General features: G+C 32.2%; 3 protein-coding genes across 3 annotated transcripts in view; all 3 read right to left on the bottom strand.

Moving 5' to 3' along the window:
• The window catches only part of LOC123691903 (proton channel OtopLc), a 47619-nt gene extending 36068 nt beyond the window's left edge, over window positions 1-11551 (bottom strand). The window contains exons 1-2 of the mRNA XM_045636489.1: window positions 11438-11551; window positions 10288-10645 (exon numbers count right to left, since the gene is read on the bottom strand). Coding sequence (XP_045492445.1) covers window positions 10288-10508 — 221 coding nt within the window. The 5' untranslated portion in view covers window positions 10509-10645; window positions 11438-11551. The remainder of the gene's footprint in view (window positions 1-10287; window positions 10646-11437) is intronic.
• Window positions 11552-14819: 3268 nt separating this feature from the next.
• Window positions 14820-20607, bottom strand: LOC123691752 (vesicle-associated membrane protein 7). The gene is made up of 4 exons (XM_045636296.1): window positions 20145-20607; window positions 19838-20066; window positions 17087-17154; window positions 14820-16802 (listed from the first exon to the last, which is right to left on the bottom strand). Exons 1-4 carry the CDS (start codon window positions 20346-20348, stop codon window positions 16644-16646), a joined length of 660 nt encoding a protein of 219 aa, XP_045492252.1. The 5' UTR covers window positions 20349-20607; the 3' UTR covers window positions 14820-16643.
• A 646-nt stretch (window positions 20608-21253) lies between these two features.
• Window positions 21254-22913, bottom strand: LOC123691981 (pyridine nucleotide-disulfide oxidoreductase domain-containing protein 1). The gene has a single exon (XM_045636581.1). The coding sequence runs from the start codon at window positions 22816-22818 to the stop codon at window positions 21403-21405; it is 1416 nt and encodes a 471-aa protein (XP_045492537.1). The 5' UTR covers window positions 22819-22913; the 3' UTR covers window positions 21254-21402.
• Between the last annotated feature and the right edge of the window lie 1266 nt (window positions 22914-24179).

Genomic DNA, 24179 nt, shown 5'->3' with positions numbered 1-24179 from the left:
TATTCGGATAGGCCCAGTAGTTTTTATTTTATAAGCATTTTTGTCTGTAGGTATTTGTAAATTTTGCAAGTGCAAGTTTGAAGTCGGTTGTTTTTAACGCAGTTATCACTTGTATGAGAATGTGAAAACACTTCATGGTACGCTAACTTTAGTAGACATGTTGAATAAATAGTGTACACACTACTCTATGTGTATAATATGGTAAAAAAGTTAAATTATTATTCTTTATATGTAGTGGATCAACTCAAAAACTATTTAACCAAATAATTATTTCATCAGAAATAACCAGCTACCGCTTTATATCTCATTATTGACTTGCCGGCAGAGAGTTTGAAAAATAAATAGGTGTATGAAAGTCGAGCTTTCACATAATTAATCTAGTGTTAAAAGTTGATTCACGCGATTCTCGCATACAAGCTCCAAAAAGTGTGTCAATGAAAAACCTCATGCACTTAACCGTAACGCGAAACGGAAAATTACGCGAACTTTATTATGCATGCGGATCTCTGTGTCTGATGCGACTGGTAACGGTCTCGATCGCTGCATAATTCAGGATATTGACGGCGAGACAGCTGAGAAACTATGGAAACGAATTGATTTGCTAAACTCACTGATTCCGATTACGGCAACGGGATTGAATAAAAGATACGTGACTTTTGAAGGTCTGAAAAACATTGGTATTTGTTTATCTCGACTGTCAAAATATGCAGGGTGTTCGCTTTAGGCTTGGATAAATTACATTATAATATTATTTAAATAATAATATGTGCAGTTAAAGCAAGATACAAAATATTTTACTAATGCAATATTATCCGCATAATATCTTATCCAGAACATTTCTAATGTCTGTTTACAAATTTATCTTCAAAATTAATAAACTGTATAAAACCAAAGCGAACAAAAACACATTTCGTGTTATCCATAACTCGCAATCCATCTTCATTTGATAATTCGGCAAGTGCGACTTTGCGAAACACGTTTATCACGGGCCGAACGTGACTGTCAGAAAGAATGATAATTTTGCGGAATCACGAAGGTATTATAAATAGATGGCTTCCCTGCTTTAAATACAGCAGCCCACAATGTTTGATTTATGGTGCGTGATAGGCCGTTGAGTAAAATATTAGTGGGTTGGGCGTCAAAAGCAGGGGAGACTCCTTTGTGGCTCTCTGTAGACAGATACGATTATATCAACAATTTTTTCTCGCTTTTGACATATTGCTCCTGGTCCTACGTGCCTGCGTTTTAAATGCTCTCTATATTCATATAGCTGTGTATCTTCATCCCTGCTGTCAGCCCGTCGTTTATCTATATTACACAATAAATGGCTACTTATTAAGAAAAATACAATAATATTTTAGTTTTGTTCTATTATTTAAAGTTCTTTGTTCTTCAATTTCAAAACTTCTCTCACAAAAAGAGTTAGTCACATAAGCCGTTAAAGTGCTTTAAACTACTTATACTGTTATTTTTCAGGAAATTTTACACTTTTGTTTCGTTATAATTTATATTCTTAAAAAATCCATAAAGGGACCGAGGATAAAGAGAAAATCCAATCAACGGATGACAATTCAATCAATTCTCAACAAAATTAATCAAGCTAAATTAATACCTGTTTTGCTTGACATTATTCATTGATTGCTAAAAGTTCCTTGATGATACCTCCTCCGTTTCCAAGTTCAGGGATTAATTACGGAAGTCCTAAAGCAGTTCCATGCTAGTAGAACAAAGATCAACACCGTTAATGCGAAATGGGCGTACACAGAGAACATTATACCGCGGCTAATATGAAATGCAGACGTGAAAGCTCGTTAGTATGACTCGAAATTGTTTTAGAGCCTCCTTAGGCACCGTGCACTCTTGAGAATCTCTCATCTTACTTGGTTTTATTAGATTTTAGCGAGTCTCATTTTCGTCGTTTCCACAAATCTGTGTTTTTTGTACGTAGGTATTTTGTAGAGGTGTTACATTGCGATGTAAATCAAACGATGTGGTTAACCGCTAGGCGAAGAAGCAATTTTTTTATTTTAACCTTGTATAATATTAACTTCTTACAATCTATTTTAAATAATGTTATTTATTTCTTACATCTTTACTTAAACATAACATATATACATTAGAAAGCCCACCACATGTATGTGATGCAATTTTCACTTCACCAAATGACCAAACGCAATTTTTGTTGCTTCCCAATTTTACAGGCTGTCACCTACATATCTGCTGAAAATACGACAAATTCTGTCACGGCTGACTGAGTCGCAATCAGGAAATAATGAACACTGCCTTTGTGATTCGAGAATTGTTAACTAGCGCAAGTGTCTTTGTTTTGTGCATATAATTATTGTTTGAAACCTGCCTGGTGCCTGCGTTTGTATAAACAAACTGGATAGAGCTCATTTTATGCTAATGGCAGAGGCAGCAAACTATTTGCACAATTTGAAGGCGAACTTAGGCTCTGTTTCAGAACACGTTCCGTGTAATGCTTCATAGATGATAGAATGTATTTGGGGTAATTGTTTTATACTCGCATGCTCTACAAATTGATACGGCTTCGTAGCGAGTTAAATAGAAGCCCCTTAGATTGATATGAGCGTAGAACAACTTGCATCAATTAGCTTATCGTATTATAAATTCCCATTCAATTAATTAGTACAACCGAATTAAATATATTTTTAAACTATAATATTTAAGCTTAATTTAACGTGTCAAAAAGTAATAATCGTCACCGCGTATGATAAATGTATTTACGAATTTAATTATTTAGTGAATTTTAAATTAAAATTTCCGTAAACATCTTTTAAATTTTAAAGCGATAAGGATAGCATTTTATAAATTAGATATGTATTTTTATTGTCTTTTTAACCTACATAAATAGGTTCAGAAACTAAACACTAGCATAAATTATTAAATAGCTTTTAGTATATTTTACCTGTGCAAAAATGTAAAAGACTCATGAGCTTTTACTAGGCATTACTAACATAAATCCATTAACGATGTTTTTATTAAACTGCAAAATAAGCTTATAACAGCTTTAAAAATTTTAACCTACTTTCTTTCATAAAAATTGCTCACTGCTATTAATGCTTCCACGCTTTAAACTTTCTGCAAAAAAGTAAAACGGCTTAAAAGTTCGTTACTACGAAAGGCTAATAAATTATACATCATTGCAGCTTTTATTTCATTGAAATAATACCGTGTTCTTGAAACTTAAATCAATTTAGAAGATCGTTTTATACGAGTTATAAGGTTGATAAAATGAAGCTTACAAATGGTGATACCACTAAATGAAATGTTTACAATTTGTGTGAATTCATACTGAGTATAGGTAGTCAATCCATGTATCACTCATGCTATAATTGGACGCCGATCGACGAATATCAGAAATGCGAATAACAGATAACTTTAATTATGCGCTACGCTTTTGACGCCCGGAAATGCAGCATCGCAGTAATTCGTGGCGAATACCGCGGATCTAAAACTACGTGGAAAGCGTAGTGCATTGCTGTGTACAGAACATAATCCGCGATGACATTGTTGTCAATGGAGCGATGTACAACGTTTTGGCGCGGGTGGATTCGCGTTCTGTAAAAGCTTTGGGGAAGGCCGTTGCCAAGCCGTCTGGCGTGAAATTAGCGTCGCATGTCGTTTCAAGTGAACGTACTCATGTGTGTTCCTGTTTCCGAATCATGCTATAAACTGTCTGTTTGAGACGAGGGGACCGCATGCTCTAATCAACGGCGGAAGCAGACGGAATGATTATAGTGGAATGATAGCTATCCGATACAATGACTGACGTAACGAGCACCACTGGGGGGTACTTCTTAATTGGATCTATTAGCGTCTACAATTAACGTGTGCGAGCAGTAAGGCAGTGATTTTTTTATCCGTACAGAAAGATAAATGACAACATTTATGTATTCGGAAATACATACTCACTTAATGACTTCACTGACTTTGTAATTTACAAAAGTAGAAATAAATCATCTTATATTGGTTTATTTTAAAAAGAAGGAACTTCTCCAACATTTATTTTTCAATAATTTTAATACTTTTTCAGGAGCAGCGTTTTTCGTGCCCATAATTCCTTTGAGCCTGATGCGTCCCTTGGCTCTTCTAAAGCCATGTTAAAGTATTTTATGAGAAGACATTCTGACGTTATCCTCCTCATCGGGACGTTTTTCGATGCAATATAGAAAAGCCTTAGAGAAATCATTTATAAAATACCAACTAATGATTTCTTACTTGACAAGAAAGATTATCAATTATCGCTATGGTTATTTTTACATGGTTTACCTATTTATACACTGTAAAAAACATACTATATACCTAATTACCTACACATTACATTCGAAAAAATATAATTGTAAAACATGATAGAAATAATGCGGCTTCCTAGCTAGCTACTCATCATCCATTTCTCACTTATAAATTGAAAAATCGTTTGGGAAAACATACTTTAATATATATTCAACGCAATATATTAACTAGATTTTATAATAAAATCATCGCATTTACAGCCTAATTGACGGTACTTGATGTGCAACGTTAAAACGTAGTTAAACGACGTGAGGATTAAAAATACTAAAACTCATTTCACTTGGTATATTTTACATCACTTTATATTATAACTATTTAATGCAAACTAAATATTTGCTTATTTTAAAAATATATATTAATTAATTCAGGTGGAATTATGTCATGCGAATGAAAAACGCGTAAATATTTATCAATATATTATATATTTTAAGTATATAATATAACTTACTTGATTTAAATATTATAAACTTAACTATTATGTTTTAGAGGGTTTTTTTTAATAAAACCAGGTTATAATGTTTATTTACATTCCTAACTCTAAATACAGTTATTTTTTCAAGACCGTTTATACAAAACAAAGTTAGAAGATTCAACGGCTTTTATCAGTATCCAGATATAAAATGACTGATTCAGATTTCTTCGAAGTTTTATATTCCTGTCCACTGATACTTATCTCTCAAACATTTTTCCGTCTAAAGAAGGATGCTTTTAAACAAATTAGCTAGCTTTTCAACATTTACGAGCATAAAAGTAAATGCTATTTCATTTAATTTCTACATAAACTGTATAATATTTATACATTTTTATTTAATAAATAAACGTTTGTAAAGATGCATAAATCTAAGCATATGTTTTTGAAATACAAGTTTTACTTCTCTGCAGGACTTTGCACACATTTTTCATATGCTTACATTTACTTAGCATCCCCTTTTAATATTTTTATAGTAAGAGAAAATTTATATTTTTTTATTTAGGAACATTATAATTAGTTCATTTTTGTGTTATTGTGTCTCGGGTGTTTATGTCTTATTTATTAATTATTAGGTATACATTGTTCGCCGGAGACAATCATTTTTTGATTAAACTCTTTAAGGATATACCTACATACCTACATGTTTTGAAAAAATCTTTTTAGGTTATGATTCTTTTAGATTGAGATATGTAAATATACCAATAACCATACGTCTTTTGAAGACTTAATTCATCCACAAATCAGTATTTCTCATTTCCTTAAATAAATATAAAATAGGTTTATAATCTTAGCAATTTAGTACATTTACATAAAATGATACCTAGTCAATGGTCCTGGCAATAAATCGAGAAGTGTAAACTCTCAAACATAATTATATCGTAGGGTGTCTGGTTGACGTCGTGTTTAACTCTATTACGTTTATTTGCATAGCAATTGCATGAAATACCATCACATTATTCATATCACTTTCCATAAATTAAATACGCGATAATTTTAATCGTATATTTTTATAATTAAATTCATGCATTGTACATTAGAGATTCGTATGCCAAATTCCAAACAAGACGTACTCTATCGAAGGATTTTCCCGTAAGAGCTGGCGACTTAAAATGTATCCAATGTTTTACAGGAACCTTTCCTAAAAATGTTATAACGTGAAACATTTTTCTGTAGGTATAGGCGAACAAGGGTTAACGCAGGAGCCTACCTGACCCCTCATAAAATTCTTAACCTACATAACTTTCTCAGTTTTACATTTAATGGAGGTGCACTTTTGATATTACAATTCTGTAATTAAAATAACGGTGTATTCATTCTTTAAGTAAAATGATCAGTTATTGTATTGTGTTTTTACTTTTTATCATATTCGTGTACAGAGAACATCATAAACCTAGATTGTAGGTTGACGCTTTTTATTAAAGTCCAAGGCAGCATATTTTGTTCTAGTCTTTTGCTGAAAGTGAAATAAATATTACAATTCAATAATAATTAATTAACTCCTTCCTTAAATCAAGATTCTTATTTCTTATTCAACTGGCTTATTAATTATAAATACAAAATAGGTATAACGAAACGGAATAACAACAACAACATCCTTTCCTATTTGACGGAACCAAAATCTGAGCTTTATGAGAACTAAATCGTTTTAAACTTAATGGATGTTATTAGACATTGCGCAAGAGTTGCTAGTTATTAATACGCAGACCACACAAGACGATCGTGAGCGCAGGTCGTGACACATGATGACGGACGATAGGCAACATAGCACTTGTGTAGGATATAATTACATCTTAAACTTATATTATAGAGATTTGTTTAAAACTGTTTGGTAGATTTTTTAAAATCCTTTTACCTTTCGAAACGTGAAAACTGTATCTTTATATTATACTGTTTATAATAAACTAGCGTCTTGCGGCCGACCCGGCTACGCCCGTGGTACATATTATGTAGCGTACATCACTCTGGGACCACGTATATTTCCAACGGTAAAATAATTTTAAAATCGGTTCAGTAGTTCCAGAATTTTGCTGACCGTACCAACGTTAACTTACGATTAGCTTTGTGTAGTAAATAGTAATATTACTACAAAAAAGCAACAATGTTTTACTGTAGTGGTTCAATTCTTTCGCAAGACATTTATTATAAGCTTAGAGCAATGTGCCCAGTCAATAGCGAAATTTTTCATATTCATGAAGCGTTTCCGGATCACCCTCTAGATAAAAATAGATTATGGAGCCCATATTATACGTACCACATTGAACGTTATAAACGAATAATTTTCGAATGTTTTGCGAACCAAAATAGTACCTAGTTATATTATCTCAGAGTAAGTAGGTTAGTGAAATATGCATTCAGGCACAGGTACCAGTCTGAAACTAGACTGTACTACATGATTTCAAAACGTATTTAATTTCCAGTATAAGTAGATATTATGGTGGTAGTATAGATTTAGAATTAAAACTAGTTATCTTAAAGAAACCATAAAGTTATAAACAGGGATAGTTACCAAATGTAGTTATCTAGATACTTATAAATTTGCCAAATTAATTTCGCGTAGGTACTTTGTGAACCCAGGATGTAGTAAAATATTACAACGGCTTTCATTTTTACATAAAGAAGCATGTATTTATGAATGTAGAGTCTAACACAAAATCAATCCCTACAATACATTATTCTCAAAATTCTCCAAAGAAAATACTTGATATCAAATAGTAGAAGAATAATTAATAGTTTTAGCGGTGTATGTAGGTACATAATCGATACTCTCATTCGAATACAATATTATGTACTATTTAACCTCACGTCAATGATCAATATAATATTATGAATGCCGTTGCATGTTATAAATACAATTATCAATGCGGTTTAAGTTAACATGAATGTATCTAGTAGGAATGTCTAACTTCGCTATGTCTACGTGTAATGTAGGTAATGTAATGCTTACTACGGTAGCTTATAAATTACATCCTATATTGGTATATTTTACCGCAAGATATTTCATTGACAAGCAAAGCATATTTATACTGTAACCACTGTGACTGAAGCTTTCAAATCATCATCCGTTTGGAAGCTACGATTTCCGAGGTAGAGCAAGATCTACACACCTTAAACTTAAAACATCCCTCGTTTCAAGAAATCATATCTAAATCAAATATTGTTTTCATGGAACAAACAATGCTAGGTAAGTAATGATTAAAATTAGATTCATAAACTAAAACGATATGTAATCGTCGTATTATTAGGCACAACAATTCCAAGTCAAAATTCCATGTCCAAAAAAAGTCAAAACTGTAATAAATACAACCAAAATACAACCTAAATATTCCAATCTTCCAACATAAGCGTTATAAATGGCTAAAAATAAATTATATTGTGAAGCAACGGATTAAAACCCAATGTTTATTTAAATAAAGTTGATGAAGTTTCGAAAAACATTGAATGAGGAGCGCCTATTGTAGCGATCGTTGAACGTAAGATCAATATAAATGACGTGGATGAATACGTAATAAATCACAAACGGCAAATCTGCGACGTCATAGTTATCTATAATCTGTATACAACGGCTTTCAAGTTTCATTCATGTGGTATTCAATAAAATGTGTATCAATTGTAAACGGCATCAAGTGTAAAAGCCAATGGGGCATAGCCAGTGAACGACAATGAGCTAAGAGAATTTAGAACGAAAACATACCAAACAAATTTTGTAAAATGACCTCTTGTAATTTTGCATCTATTCGTGGTATTCGTGGAGTATCATTAATATAATATATTTCACAGAACTTAACACATAACTTTAAATCAATCATGTTGGAAAGCACTTTAAGTAAAAATAAACAGACATTAATCCGTTTTATTTATAAGTACTCTGACGACGGTTTGATTTAAGTAATGGTGCAACGTTAAAAAAAACTATTAAGTTAGTTGGAAGAAACGCTGGAGATGCTTTCTATTTTTTAATTGTTTCTATAGCTCGTACATTGGTTGACACAGTAGTTAAGAATACAAAAGAAATAATATCTTCTTTATTATTTCTGACAATCTCCTTGGTAGAGTGGTTAATAGGCGAGCGTAGAACCAATAGGTATGTCTTGAGATTCATCCTGAGACATTTCAATCTATCTTAGGCTGATCACGTACGTACTTAACCAGAAAAATAATTCATCCATCCCATACTAAACAACTTCATTTAAATTTTATATTATTTTCAGAAAAAAAAAAGATATACGAAGCTGTATGGTCAAGATATTAGTATGCACGTGTACTCAAACTCCTCATCCATATAATTGACAAAGCAAACTTAAATCGACATATCTCACACGTCACAATATACCATTTGTAAATAAACTTTAATTGGTCGGTTATTAGCGCGATGAGCAAGCATAAATCTGATAACCTGAATAGCTCCATCTCATATGGTTATCTGACCCATAGGGCCGTAGAAAGCCTTATCGGACCTGTCAAACGAGTGTCTAACTGACATGCTCTTGCGTCGAAGTACTCTACTTTGCGGTCTTCGCGGTTGCCGTATAATGTGGCAGATAAAAAACATTCATGCTTATTGTATCTTGATGAATGCAAAGAACGGCTTGTTTACTGTTATTTCGTATTACTTTCTTGTGAGATATATATTTGCTGTCACATTGTTTCTTAAAAAGTATAGCTCATCTATACTAATATTATAAAGCTAAAGAGTTTGTTTGTTTGTTTGATTGTTTGTTTGTTTGAACTCACTAATCTCGGGAACTACTGGTCCGATTTGAAAAATTCTTTCGGTGGTAGATAGCCCATTTATCGAGGAAGGCTATATGCTATATATCATCACTCTAAGACCAACAGCAGCTGAGCAATGCGGGTGAAACCGCGGGGAACAGCTAGTAAAATATATGTAGAGTCATGACATATGTTTTAAATTAAAATTATTTGTGTGTTCTTAAATAAAAATATTTTTATATTGTTATACAATTTACAATTATTGGTCCATTGCATGCACCAGTATAAACCTGACTGTCCATTCTTTGTTTCCCAGTTAATTTTTTACCAATTATTGTCACTGCAAATAAAACAGATAATTAAGTGCAAACAACACGTCGCTCAATTTAATTGTCTGAAATCGATTGGTGTCTGACAACCACACTTTGCACGTATCCTATTAACATCGGTTACATTGAAACACCCCTTTATTTTTTAATAAAGCAATTAAATATTATAGAGAATTGGTTTATTAACAGTATTTCTTTTCTTTCTTCTTTCTATGTATTTAATTCTAGATGAGACACAAATATTAATGATTGTTTGATATGGGATTGGTAATAATTATAATCTAAGAACTGTAGCCAATAAAAAGTTAAATTAATTTATAGACGTTAAAAATCTTAACTAGAAAGTAAATAGGATGAATAAAAGAACAATAAAACACCTTAGCTGTTTCAAGCCTAAAGTAAACAAGCAAATGTCGTCAAAAGGAATAAAAATAAAGAGAACAATGCAATTGCACTCACCATTGCGACAAATCTTTGTCTTCGAGCCCAGAGGGAGTTGCAAGAGTGTCGGCGTCGCCTTCCGCTCTCCCTCCCGGGTGCTCCGGGATAATCCTCTCAATAGTTGTCACTTCTTCAATATCAGAATCGATTCCTTGAGCAAAGTCCATATAAAAGGACTCCCTGGAATCGCTTGACCCTCGTCGCAATTTCAGCGACAGATCCGGCGAACTATCATCCATCTTTGTCACTTTTGTTTCACCTCCATTCAAACTTTAACTATCAATATACAGTTCGCTTTCTCACTTCTTTGTAATCCATTTTGTTGTCATTAAAACCAAAGTTAAGCCATCTTCTTAACTTTGTTTACAACTGGTTCCTGAGTTAAAAACAATTTTAAGACAAAACTTTTCCTAATGACGGACACTTTCTATCCTCGTTTATAAATGCATTATTATTTACTCTACAATAGTTGTATAATTGAATTCCGACAACTTGTGCGGCGCCCATTTGACTAATTCACGTTCCAAACCAGATGCTTACAATCAAAAAGAAAAAAAATAGTTAATAGAACAATAGTAATTTATCTCTGTTAACCAAAAAAAGAACCGTCGTAAAAAAGAACAATGACCTGTGAACCGTTCCTAGTTTAACCTTCCCCAAAATCGACACCGTTTCCCGGCGTTTTAAATGAACACCAACGATGGATCGTACGCACGGTATAAAAAATAATTTAGTAACTAAATCAAAACGTAAATAATTGGCATATTAGAACAATTTTAGTTAAAATTAAATTAGGTGCTAGTAACGTCAAGCTTATATTTTTATTGTCTTATGTTTGCGCGGCAAAGGTGCTACCAAAATAATCGAAGCCATCAATCAAACAAATTATGCGCCTAAAAGCTACCGATCATAAATATGTATCGCAAGTAGTTTAAAATATTTGATATGGACGATCCATCCTGTTGAGTCATTTATAAATAATTCATATCCAATCATTTTTAACTGATCGCTATTTGTTTGATCTCGACATCCGTTATGGTAAAGTTAGCGTGCAAGCCAAACAGATTCAAAAACCTAAAACTACTGCAAATTATTTAATTATGCATTCGTGGTGAATAAAAAATATCCGTCACTAATCCTCAGGGAACAACAATAATGCGCTACAAACATTCGTTTACACACGAATAGGCCGATTCCTATTCTAGACACGCGCGTAGTGTCACGAAACTCGACGTATTCGAACACGTGAGAGAAACTAACGGCGCTGCGGCAGCGCCCTCCCGCGGCAAAGGACAGCGCGCGATTGCCGGGAGGTGACCGAGCACGGTAGGGAGGGGACGCACCCTCGCCAGCGGGATCAATCTGAACCCGGAAACGGATCGGCCTCTATGGGGTAGCGAATACCGTCACAATTGCTTCCGATGAACTTGAATATAATTGTTCGAGACAATCTATGTCACATGTTAAGTGGCTGGTTCTTTCGTTTCTTTATCTTCAAAACTCTGCGCACTGAAACACAGTCGTTAGTTTGCTTCAGCTGGCAGTTTCCCTTGAAGGGTGCCCGAATAAAAGTAGCCTTTGTTATTGAAAGCTAAATTATGTAGGTGCCTACCTATACGATGCCGATTTGAATAACAAATTTAAGGAATTTTGTTGTAGAAGTTTATACTTCCGTAAAAAGCAACAATCGTTGCTCCACCCACCTAGATAAGGTTTCGGATTTCAATTAGTTGGACCACCAACCAAATGAATACAGTATTAACTGTACCTTAAACGATCTTTTAATACTGTACTTTCTCGTTCGCGGACAATTAACGGACATTCGCGGACAATATCAAATATTTATTAGAGCGACATTTAATACATAGGTACATAGGTACCGTATAATAACTACGATAATATTCCATACATATCTAAAAGATATTTTATCGGGAAGCTGAAATGAACATTTACTTCTAATGAATTTACAATAATTTTGAACAAGAGAATTGTCCAGTCATTTCCAAATTTTAATGCTTGGGTAAAAAATATGCACACTACTACGCAAGCGTCCTTAAAAACTACATCGAACTAAACCTAGGTTTTAGGCTTAGTCTAAGCTTTTTATTTTTGTACTCTCACAGCTCACTAAGTTTTAATTGAAGCAGTAACCGGAGGACTCATTAACTCTGTATCACAACTCAGTATGTATATCAGCATAACGGCCACTCTATCCAACAGATACAGGTAGATACCAGGATGAGACAGGAAACACGAACAAGTTATTTTGTTTAGTCCAGATTAAGACGTGATGGATCATGGATTGGAATCTAATTCTGGATTGCCTACCTGAAGAGAATTAAATCAAAAAGTAAAATGGCAATTGTGGAATAATCCAATGTACGGTATGCAAGATAGTGAAAGTTGCGTACGTCCGACTGTTCTTCCAAGAAAGATTTCGAGGACAAAAACGCATCTACGTCTTCACCATCATAAAATAGGCCGTAAGTTAATTGCTCTTATCGAAGTAATGAGGATATAACTTAAGGTACCTAATCAGCAATTTCTTTTTTCTCTAAAAATCTAAAAACATGCAAGCTCATTGATATACTTATCCTGTAACCATAGCCTGTAACATTTTCACGAAAGTTATCCCCTGAAATGTGATGCGAAAAGGGGAGTCGTGTGCTTAACGGCATTAAAATTCGAATCGATAACTGAAATCCTGGATTCGACACGTAAGTAGGCACGAAACAGTCGCCAAATAAGTGTATTTATTTATTTAGTAGGTACTTTTAATTATCACTACATAGTATAATCAAAGTCACTTTCTTTGTCCCTATTTCCCTTTGTATGCTTAAATCTTTAAAACTACGCAACGGGTGTTGATACGGTTTTTTTAATAGATAGTGATTCAAAAGGAAGGTTTTTTATATACATAATTAACTAAGTTTAAGACAATGCGGGCGAAGCCGCGGGCAGTAAGCTAGTACCTATATAATATACTAGCTGCTCTGCACGGTTTCACCCCCGTGGCTCCACTCCTGTTGGTCGTAGCGTGATGATATACAGGGTTAGTTTTCAATGACCAGCCAAAATTTAAAATTAAGATCTAGATATTAAACCAAAGGTACATTTGAAACATTATTGTCGAATAAAATAAAATAAAAATAATAGCATTCATTTGAAAATGTCTTAAAAATTTCCTAAATCGTAAACACCGCCAGAATCAATGCACTTGTGTACGTGCGCGCATCGCCAAATTTATGTGTGTGCTAACTTCTACCTGGGTATCTAGGTTATTGAACTGAATTGTGCTTTTGTAATGTCCACACGTTCGCTTTTTAGTGGCGGACAGGAATGAAATCTAATTTTAAAAAAAAGTTTTTTTTTTTCATTAGATCTAAAATGTTATCGATTCTGAACCATTTCTGAAAATTTGGCCGGTCATTGAAAACTAACCCTGTATAGCCTATAACCTTCCTCAATAAATGAGCTATCTAATACCGAAAGAATTTTTCAAATCGGACCAGTAGTTCCTTAGATTAGCGCGTTCAAACAAACAAACTCTTCAGCTTTACAATACTAGTATAGATTTACTACAGTCTAAAATCACCACTGTGCAGCCTTTTCAAGATCATAAATAAAAATTTAAATTGTGGATTTGGCAATATGATTCACAAGATTTTCTATTCAGTCTATATAATATTCTCTGTGATCGATTTAAATTCATGATAACGAAAATGCACTTAATTAATGAACAAAACAGCTGTTCTAGTTCATAAGTAAGAAAGTCCTATAACGAATATGAAAAACCCGAACAGAAGATGGTTTTTTCTGCTTAATACTGTTTCACTAATCAATCGTCTTTTTTAACACTCTTATTACTACAGAATAAACCTTAGAAACATTTAATTAACATTATATTCTAACCCTCATTAAGGAAGTCAAATAAAACAACGCTTTATAATAATCTACAAATTTATAACATAGTTACACAATTAATAAACAAGTTTTATACTTAAATATAAAATTGATATCACAATACTAAAGTCTTTATATTGGGATAGGATAAAGAAACATTTTCTGGTGACAAAAGTTCATACATCGTGTTTTAGATTTTGGGTCCTTTTAGTTGTGTTAGGCATTTAGTATTTTTCTGCTTATTCGTTGGTACTTTTATTTCATTTCATATAATATAACTTTAAAACCATAAACTAAAAGATCCAAAATCATGGACACCATGTATATGTCTACCGTTAAAAACTAAAATATGTATAGAAATATGTTTTATTTTGATGGCAAGTTCGCACTTAGATAAGTTAAATTTTTAGGTAAATAAACGAATAATTCACAGCCAAAAAATTAATAACTCTACCTACTGTATTTATAATTTATTTTTATTCAATTTTCAGTAAGTGAATGGCCATCAAATAAGATTAGGTACATCGAAAGTTCAGTTTAGTGAGACACTATCCATATTAATATTATAAATGCGAAAGTAACTGTCTGTCTGTTACTCTATCACGCCTAAACTACTGAACCAATTTGCATGAAATTTGGTATGGAGATATTTTGATACCCGAGAAAGGACATAGGCTACCTTTTATTGCGAAATATGTACCACGGGCGAAGCCGGGGCGGACCGCTAGTATCAAAAGTATAATTAATAAGATTTTATATTAAATCCAACATAGTTTACTAGTTTCAATTGGAAAAATGTCAAGAAAAAAAAAAGATAAAAGAGCAGATTGATAAGAACAAAGTTATTAGGTATAGATTAAGAAACAGGAAAAATGTTATCGAACATACAATCAAATGCATATTAGGTACATTAGATGACTATAACATTAAATGTCAGTGTTGCAATATTTTAGTTTTTAACGGTATAGGATCATAATTCTATATAAATAAATTCAAATGCAATTTATAGATATCAATTCAGAAAAAAATTGTTTGCCTGTAAAGTCGGTATACGGGCGAAAGTTTTACGTGACAACGACTTTTTATGTCTGTCTCTCTCGCTCTTAGGCGGGCTAACCATGCCCGAGTGGAAGGGACGCGTGCCTCTCACTCGCTCTCATTGTGAGCGCATAACGTGAGCGGAGCGTAACGCAGTTTCTTGAAGTGTCACCCGGCAAACCAATTTATAAGACGTTGTCACGTCAAAAATACATAATAAAATTAAAATACAAAATCAATCTGAAATATTTATATTGCAAATATTATGGAATTGATTAATTACATATTTTCTAAAACTAAATATTGTGTAAGGAATCATTTTTTTTTTATAATATTTATCTGATATTTTATATCGTATAATATTCTCTATGAGTTTACGAGTCAAATATTAACAGTGTCATTATATTTGTATTTATTTAACTACATACAAATAAATAACAACGATATTTGTGTGATAGATATTCTGAATAAATAAAAATAATAGAAAATAGCAGTGATGTCTTAAGATGACGTAGTTCGAACATAGACTGAAAAGTTGTATAAATATCAAATAAAAAAAATAAACTGAATTCAATGGACACTGGAGTATCGTCGTGGTTTTTATATAATAATTTATTTTAGAAACTACAATAATAATGTGATTTTCGATACTGTTTAAACATTATCTAATTTAATTACGTTCACTTATTCGAATTAAGATATATTTTAACCTAATAAATTAATTAAGTGTTTAATATAGTATATTGCAGTTCTCTCCTAAACATTGTTGAGCATATTTATAGATTTTTCAAATCAAACATCTTGAGACATCACTACTAAAATAATTATTAACTTCTCTCTATGATAGGTATAGATCTGTCAAATCAAACATGTAGACCACTCTGAAGTTACATGCTGTCCTTTTCTATCGCTTTTAAGTTAGTATTTGCATCTCCACCCCTCACGAACTTCAGAGCGATCGAATTGTTTGACGAGAGCTGTACAATATTTATTGAATTTATTGCATGTTATAGGTATTTATTAATGGCACGAGTTCACCAGTTTCCTTTCCTTTTATAAATTGTATTACTGTATTAAGGTAGTGGTTTCAAACCACAAGTCTATAATATTTTACCGGAGGCTTCCTATAATATGGTTCTTGGTGAAAACGTGCATTATCCTAGACGTAAATAAATGGACATTTGTTTTTTTTATGCATATTATAACAACAAAGGGTTAAGCCTTGATTTATATAATGATTGAATCTATATTTAAATTACCTATCTATTTGATAATTTCGCGTTTTTACAAGGTCCCTTTGTAGGGTTTTTGTTGAATAATAAATGAAAGGAAAGATACATTGCATATAATACGTTTAAATGTTCGACGGCAATAAAATCGATGCTCTCATTTCTCTGCATATCAGGTTAATAATTTAATGAAAAATTAACTTCCTAACCAACACAAGATCTCCACGCAAGTCCACCGCAAGCCATCGCGCCGATCAAATAAATGGCGAACGCAAAAATCAACGCCATAATCACGTACATTTTAATATTTTTCCAAAACAGTGAACGTTGTAGGGTCCTCGCCGAAGTCCTATACGAGACGGACTGCAAGAAAAACATGTATTAAATGAATCAATGAGTTGTGAGATACAAATAAAGATCTACGTAAGAAGTGCGAAGCCTTACTGTTTCTTATTTACGCACAAGGTTTACATTGCATAATAAAGTTACAGATATAACTTTGTCAGTTTCAAACTTATTCAGCAACATTCCAATATACAGATAAGTTGATAAGAAATATAAATTACATGTAAAAATTTATATTATTTAACACGTTTTTAAACAGCAGATCAACTATATTTGAATAAATTTAAATAATGTTTACTTACACTGGTTGCTAAATTGTCAGCCTTGTTTACTAGAAGTTCCAATTTCTCGCCTCGCATCGCCATATTGTCTGTAAATAGGAAATAATTATCTGATTATTTATGTGATGATTTGACATTCTTATAAATAACTAAAATAGGTTGAAAATAATTTAACTAAGTATACACATTTAAAACCATAATTAAAATAAAAGAAGAACAATTTTAATAGTGTGGGTGAATTAGAATTATTTCGCTATATCGTAAAAATGCCTTAAACAGAAAGGTCAAGGTACATTATAATTTCATAGTAACTACATAATATTATAAATAGGTATATGAAACTAATAGAAAGGTCAATGCTTTTTCTAGAATATCTCAAAACATTTTTTACTGTATAGGTTAGTATGTACCTACAGTAACTTTCACCTTAGATATAAATTCACAATGCAATTTTACAAAATTATTTAACAAAACAATTGAAAATGTATTCAAAAAAATTATAATTCAATACTTGAAGACTATATAAAAATATGTTTGTCTTAAAAAATGCCCTTAATTCTTGGCAATCTTGGCATTAAGGACCCATTATACCTACATATTAATTAGGTTGTTTTGATAAGATATTTTTATGAATAAAGGTTTTTTGGTACCATATTGCATAATATTTCCCTTCCTTGGTTGAATCATCAATTTAAATTATATAATTGGCTATATGAATGTAGAATCATCAGTAATGAGGGTAACAATCTCAAATAATCATACATAATCACAAGCATGAAGGTTGCTTCTGCATGAAATATTTGTTCCCGTACAGCAAATATACATAGTATATAATATATAAACAAGAGAAGTATTTCCACAAATGGATTAAATAAAAGTAAACATTTTCATTGGTATTTCTTAACAAGCAAGAAGTATACATTTTTTAAATTTAAATGCTTTTACAATAACAGAAAATTATTTTCTGCCAATTAATTGTATTAATGAAGGATAAGGATTTTTTTTATTTTAAATCTACTCTCATTTAAACAAATCTGTATTTTTATCAACTGTTAATTATTTGATATCACATAAACATACATAATTAACAAATAATGATTAATGTTTCAATCCTTTAACAGATTTCATAATGAATAGCAAACATTCATTAAATCAGAGATAACATTTGAAATAAACAAGTTTGAATGGGATCAATATATACTAAGAATAACTAATAACCCATGGCTTCCTACCTAATACAAATACATTATTACTATTTAACCTACTTAAAGTTATGGATTAAGTTAAATACCTTCTTAGTGCCTTATACAATTAACCTAATAAATTTTAGGTAATTAGTTCTTATAGTATCTATTATTTTAGATTTATTCTATATACAATACATTTGCTTAGGTTGAGTATTATTTAATTATATGAAACCTATAAGTTATTACGGGTAATAATACAGTCGACTCTCGTTAATTCGAAACCCGAGGGACTCTCAAAATATTACGAATTATCAAGAGTTTGAAATATCAAATGGTTAGAAGTTTGTGAGAGGAAATAAATAAAACTTCGAATTATTAAATACTTATTAATTGTAAATCAATTATTTTATTTATTAAATGCTATTCTACAGTAACCGAATGATAACTAAACATACCAATTCGTTAGAAGTGTAAAGTCAATCTAATCATAATAAAAACACACGTCATTGAACAAGTTTGAACTTGTCGCAAAATGTACCTACCTGACTACCTGCGTACAATTTTTCCGCCTCTTTCTCTCTGCAACTTTGAATTGTCGAGTGTTGGACGCCGATGAGTTCGAATTAACGCGTCGTTTTGTTATATAGCAATGCTATTTTCATTCGAATTACCAAGTGCACAAAAATGTATGAATTTAGTTCGAAATATTAAGAGATTTTGTAGGGACCTCGTGATAACTTTGAATTATAGAGAGGTTCGAATTATCGCAGGTTTGAATTAACGAGACTCGACTGTATATCCACATACCTATGTACTAATGTTAAGCCAAATACATACAGAAATGTTATTATTGTGTATTTAAATCTAAAATTGTTGCCATATTGAGATAGATATACAAGTTTCTTATGACTGTATGCATTTTGTCAATGGAAGTGTAGAAAAAGAGCATTTCCAATTGAATTCTATCATATTGTATGTAACTAAACTATTTTTGATTTAGAGGATTATTTAATATTATCAATGATACTAAAATATAACACAAAAAAACATTATGAACGGAATCCATGAAGTGATTTACAAAACCGGTTACAAAAATAAGTAGGTATTTTTTAGGTAGGTTTGTAACGTAGGTATTTGTTCTAAATGAAATAAAAAAGGTCTTATGTGCAAAGTAAGTCTTATCTTAATCCTGATTATTCCCTGGATAACATGTTTATCTTAGACATGTCTTTAAAAAATTGTAATTAATTTGTTATTTGTTTATATTATTCAACAATTATTTATCCTGAATCACATTAGATGCATCATCAATAATAAACAGACCAATGACATACTATACATAGTAGTGTGACACACAAATCATAATGATAAAGAAACAAGGCCTGCATAGATAAATAAAAACATATTCTCTCAGAGAAAATAAGATATTAATTTAAATGATATATTTCTGATCCATATTTCTTAATTATATCAATTATTATGCTAACAGTCTATGTCAACAAGATGGAAATTTCACACGGTGACTACAAACACTATTGAGCATGTTTACAGACTATAATTAGGTATAATATTATGTATAACTTACCAATATTTTTAACCATGATATTCTTCAACTCATCCAATTCTCCGTGGACCCGTGATATAGTTTCTAGGTCTTTGGACTCGCTGTAATGTTTCATTTCTGTAGCCAATACTCTGGCAAATTCACTGTTCATGGCATATGGAATAGCTGTCTGGGCAGTGTCCCCAAACACTGATGTGAACCTCCTTTTGATTTCATTGAGAAAAAGAAACGCTCTCGATCTTTGAAATTTCTAGAATATCGAATTAAATGCATATTATAAAATAATTCATTTATCAAGCACTTCAGTAGATAATAAACATTTACTCACGTCATCGGTAATGCAGAAATAAACTAATTTATTCTCAGCAATGTAGTGAAAGAGATAATTTCCATGAGAATAAGTTAATTTGTCATCATGTGGTGGAATTTTCGATAAAATCTGTTCGGTCACCTCAGTAAAGTTTCCAGCACAAGTTGCATATTTGGCTAAAACGACTGTGCCTCTAGCAACTACGCTGAATAAAATAGGCATTTTGCTTGATCTCACTGCGATATTTACCTAACTAAACAATGAACACAAAGAGCCAACGACTACTGGAAACAACTCGTAACTCTAGAAATTTATCACTGTATTAAATTACTGGAGTCTGTTATATATTTATGGATAGAAATGACACCAATTATTTAACAGTGTAACTTTCATAACAAAATTAAAGCTAAAAGTGAAATTGGAAATCACGACAACCACTAGCTAGAAACGACGACAAACAATGTAATTAACAAAAGACAAAGACAACATGTTTCATTGCTCAGTCATCTATCATTTTATGTCAATGTCAGATACATCATACCACCATCATACAGACACGAAATAAAGTTCCCAAAAAGTTTCCGACTCAGAGCAATTTGCTCTGAGGTTTCCGACCATAATTTTAACAAAAAAAAATTATATTTAAATAATTTAAGGAGAGGCTTTTGCATTTTACACACATCAGCAAATCAATTTTATGTTGCACGTATTTTAAGCTATCGCATAGCTTCTATCACGGGCCATGAGCGCGGGGACCGAATCGAGAAATTCCGTAACCAAAAATCCTCACGCTCCCCACTCCGACGGGCTCGGAGGTGTGGCTTGAAGGCATACTATGCAATAGCTTTACCGCGGCCGCGGCAGTCCCTTAGATCATTAGTCCCCGAGTGCCACACTCACTAAGTGTCTTTTTTTTTTTATTTCAAATTATAAACTTTTCGCTAAGATGTAAACTTAGATGATAAGAATCTTCGTTGAACCTTGCGCATGTAAAAATTTACTAAATGTGTAAACTTCCCCCAGTGTTCCCACTTCCCCTACAATGCTAATACTCGTCAAATTTATATTGTAAATTAATATTTCTAATAATATATTAGTTGGATAATAAGTAGGTAATAAAAAAAGCATTATGTATCATAATGTATTTCCTAATTTAACATGATAAACAAAAAAAACTTTAACAACTCAAACAGTATAGCATTTTGTATCTTAACATATTATCATAAAATAAATAATCATATCATAATATTAGATTAATAAAATATAAAAAATTAAATTAATCAAAATAATCATCAATATCAATATCAGGATTAAGTATATCATCTCCAAAAAGAGTTAAATCTATTTGGTCTAAAATAAGATTTTCACACATTTCTTCAAGATCTGTTTCTCCAATCAAAATAGCACCTTGCAGCCTGCCATCCTTAAGTACAAATTTAATATATTCATGACCCCGTGTCATTCTTAAAAGAATTTCATAATTTTGATCAAGTCCTTGTCCATTGTATTTTCCCAATAACACTACTCTATATCCAAAAAGATTAGTGCAATGAGTGAACAATTCAAAACAAAAGTCTTGTAATACTTCTTCATTTGTTATTTTAGAATGCATGGCCTTAGCAGCCATAGAACCCATTTGCCGAGCTTGGGTCCAAAGCCTTAGCTGAAACCAGTGAGGAGCATGTTCCCATGATGCACAAGCAACATCCCCAGCAGCAAATACATCTTTTATAGATGTCTGTTGAAGTTCATTAACAGCTAAGCCCCCATCTTTTCCAAATTTTGGTTCAATGTCCCATGTAAAGCTAACAGCAGGTTCCACCCCAGTGGCAGAAATAACAAAATCACATTGAACAGTCTTTCCATTACTTAATTTTACATCCAGGGGAAACTCAGTATCTTCTCTTTCAATTACTGACTCAACTTCCACTTTATAGATAATTTCCAACTCTTGCTCCCCAGTTTCATTTCTTGTATTCTCTAATTTTCTATACCAATCAGGTCCAAGTGCTGCTGATTTAAGATTTTTATTCAATGATACTAATGTATCTTCCTCAGAAAATATATGTCTTCTTAATACTGGACTATCATTTTTTTCTATGTTACTTTTCAAGGTATCTTGAAGAAATTCCGCAGCACCTGGATCTACAAATGTTGCTGAAATGTAATCATCCCTTATAACCCAAATCTTCTGAATGCCTCTTGTAGCGTGTACTATTTCAGATGCAATGCCACCATTGCCTACTATAACCATTTTACGACCATTCTTCAATTTTTCTTGGAACTCTTGTACTGATTCTGTATCCCTAATACCAAGTATTCTTTTGCATTTTCTTGAATCAGATATCAATCTTGGTATACCTCCGGTACATATACATACGAGATTATAATTTATCTGTATTCCACTCTCTGTAACAGCGACTTTATTGGTGGTATCCAAATGTTTTAATGAGTCATACACTATATTCAAATTAGGGTGAATTTTGTGTAGGGAAGTAGCTTCGGTATCATGGACATCAAATTTAACAATTGTTTTAGCATAAAAGCTCACGTTGCTGACGTTTTTAATTAATGAAGAAGCTGTTAAAATGATAAGGGATTCTTCAGGATGTAATATTGCAAGACTTTCCACACATGTTACACCAGCTATTCCTCCGCCCACAACTAAATACGTTGCTTTATATTCAGACATTAAATATAAACAAAACGAAATCCTTAATTTAATGATTCAAGTTATTTAAGTTTGTAAAATATGAAATATCCTAACTTCTTAGCAGGTAAATAAAACTTTATACAACTGACAAGTGACATTTGACAACCACGTGACAACAGCATGACAACAGCTACCTATCGTCTGTCAGTTGTCACTCATCACTGAAATCTGAAGCATGGGGTAGGTAGGTAGGTAGGTAGGTACCTACGGGTGTGTTCCGATTATATTACAAGATCCCAGGACCGCCAGACCTCAAAGAATGAATGACCTCAGAAATGTGGACGATTGGGTAGTGTTAGTGGTCGTTTTCCAATTACAGAGCATAATGCGACTCAGTGGCGCACAATGCTGATGCTTACAGGTCACGTCAAGTAAAAAGAACGCTGACGGTTAAGCTGCGCATTGGCGATTTATCGGTCTATTTGGTGATATGAGGTGGTATAAGAAGTGTATAAGAATAACAAATAGGTAGTTGCGAAGCCACGATTCGCGAGCCTACTTTAAAAATAAAATAATCGGCACATAGCTTACGTGCAAAACTCGATCCATGCGCAAACACACCCCATCACTTTCATCCAGCCTTGTTATTTAGATTTCTATGCATCCAGCGTTCTTTTTACGTGATGCGTACTGTAATTGGAACGTGAATTAGTTTTCAAATGCACCAGCAGGTTGCGCTAAGTTGTAGTAAATAAACGTAAATAAAGTAGTAAGTAAATAGTAGGGGCCATCCATAAAGTACGTCACACGTAAAGAGGGGGGGAGGGGGTCAACAAAGTGTGACATGGTGTGACAAGGGGTGGGAGGGGTCCTAAGTTTCGTGACATCACATTTCAAAATCTACAGGTACTAATCGCGTAATTTGAAATATAAATTAAACTAAAAAATATGTCCAACTCTATCTTTAGGGCAATACGATTTAAATTGTTTTGTTGACAATTTATATTTATTCTTTAGTTTATTTTTTGTTATAATATGTTTAAAATATTTGATATTTAGTCCATTGAAATGTTACATTTTTTAGGCCAAATCTTAAGTTTTTTAGAGGACGCAATTTTATTTTTTGGATGTGTAAAACTAGTAAGTAAACCAAAAAGTAGCTAGTACTGACGTAATTAAAAAATGTTGTAAATAAAAATTGTTCCTCGAAAAACAATCTAAATAAATTGTCTGATATAATTTCTTCCTAAAATGATAAAAAAAAAATATCGAAAAATATAAATATGAATATCTCTAATTTCTGAACATTTTCGCTTATAATTTTTTTATTTATAGTTCTACGATAAAAAATTACTGGACTAAAGTTGTAGAGAATTTAATTTGCAACAAATAATGCTTAC

Source organism: Colias croceus, chromosome 5, assembly GCF_905220415.1.
Source record: "Colias croceus chromosome 5, ilColCroc2.1".
NCBI classification, from domain to species: Eukaryota; Metazoa; Arthropoda; class Insecta; order Lepidoptera; family Pieridae; genus Colias; species Colias croceus.
The sequence above is the reverse complement of the archived record's forward strand: the minus strand, read 5'-3'. Positions and strand labels throughout refer to the sequence as shown.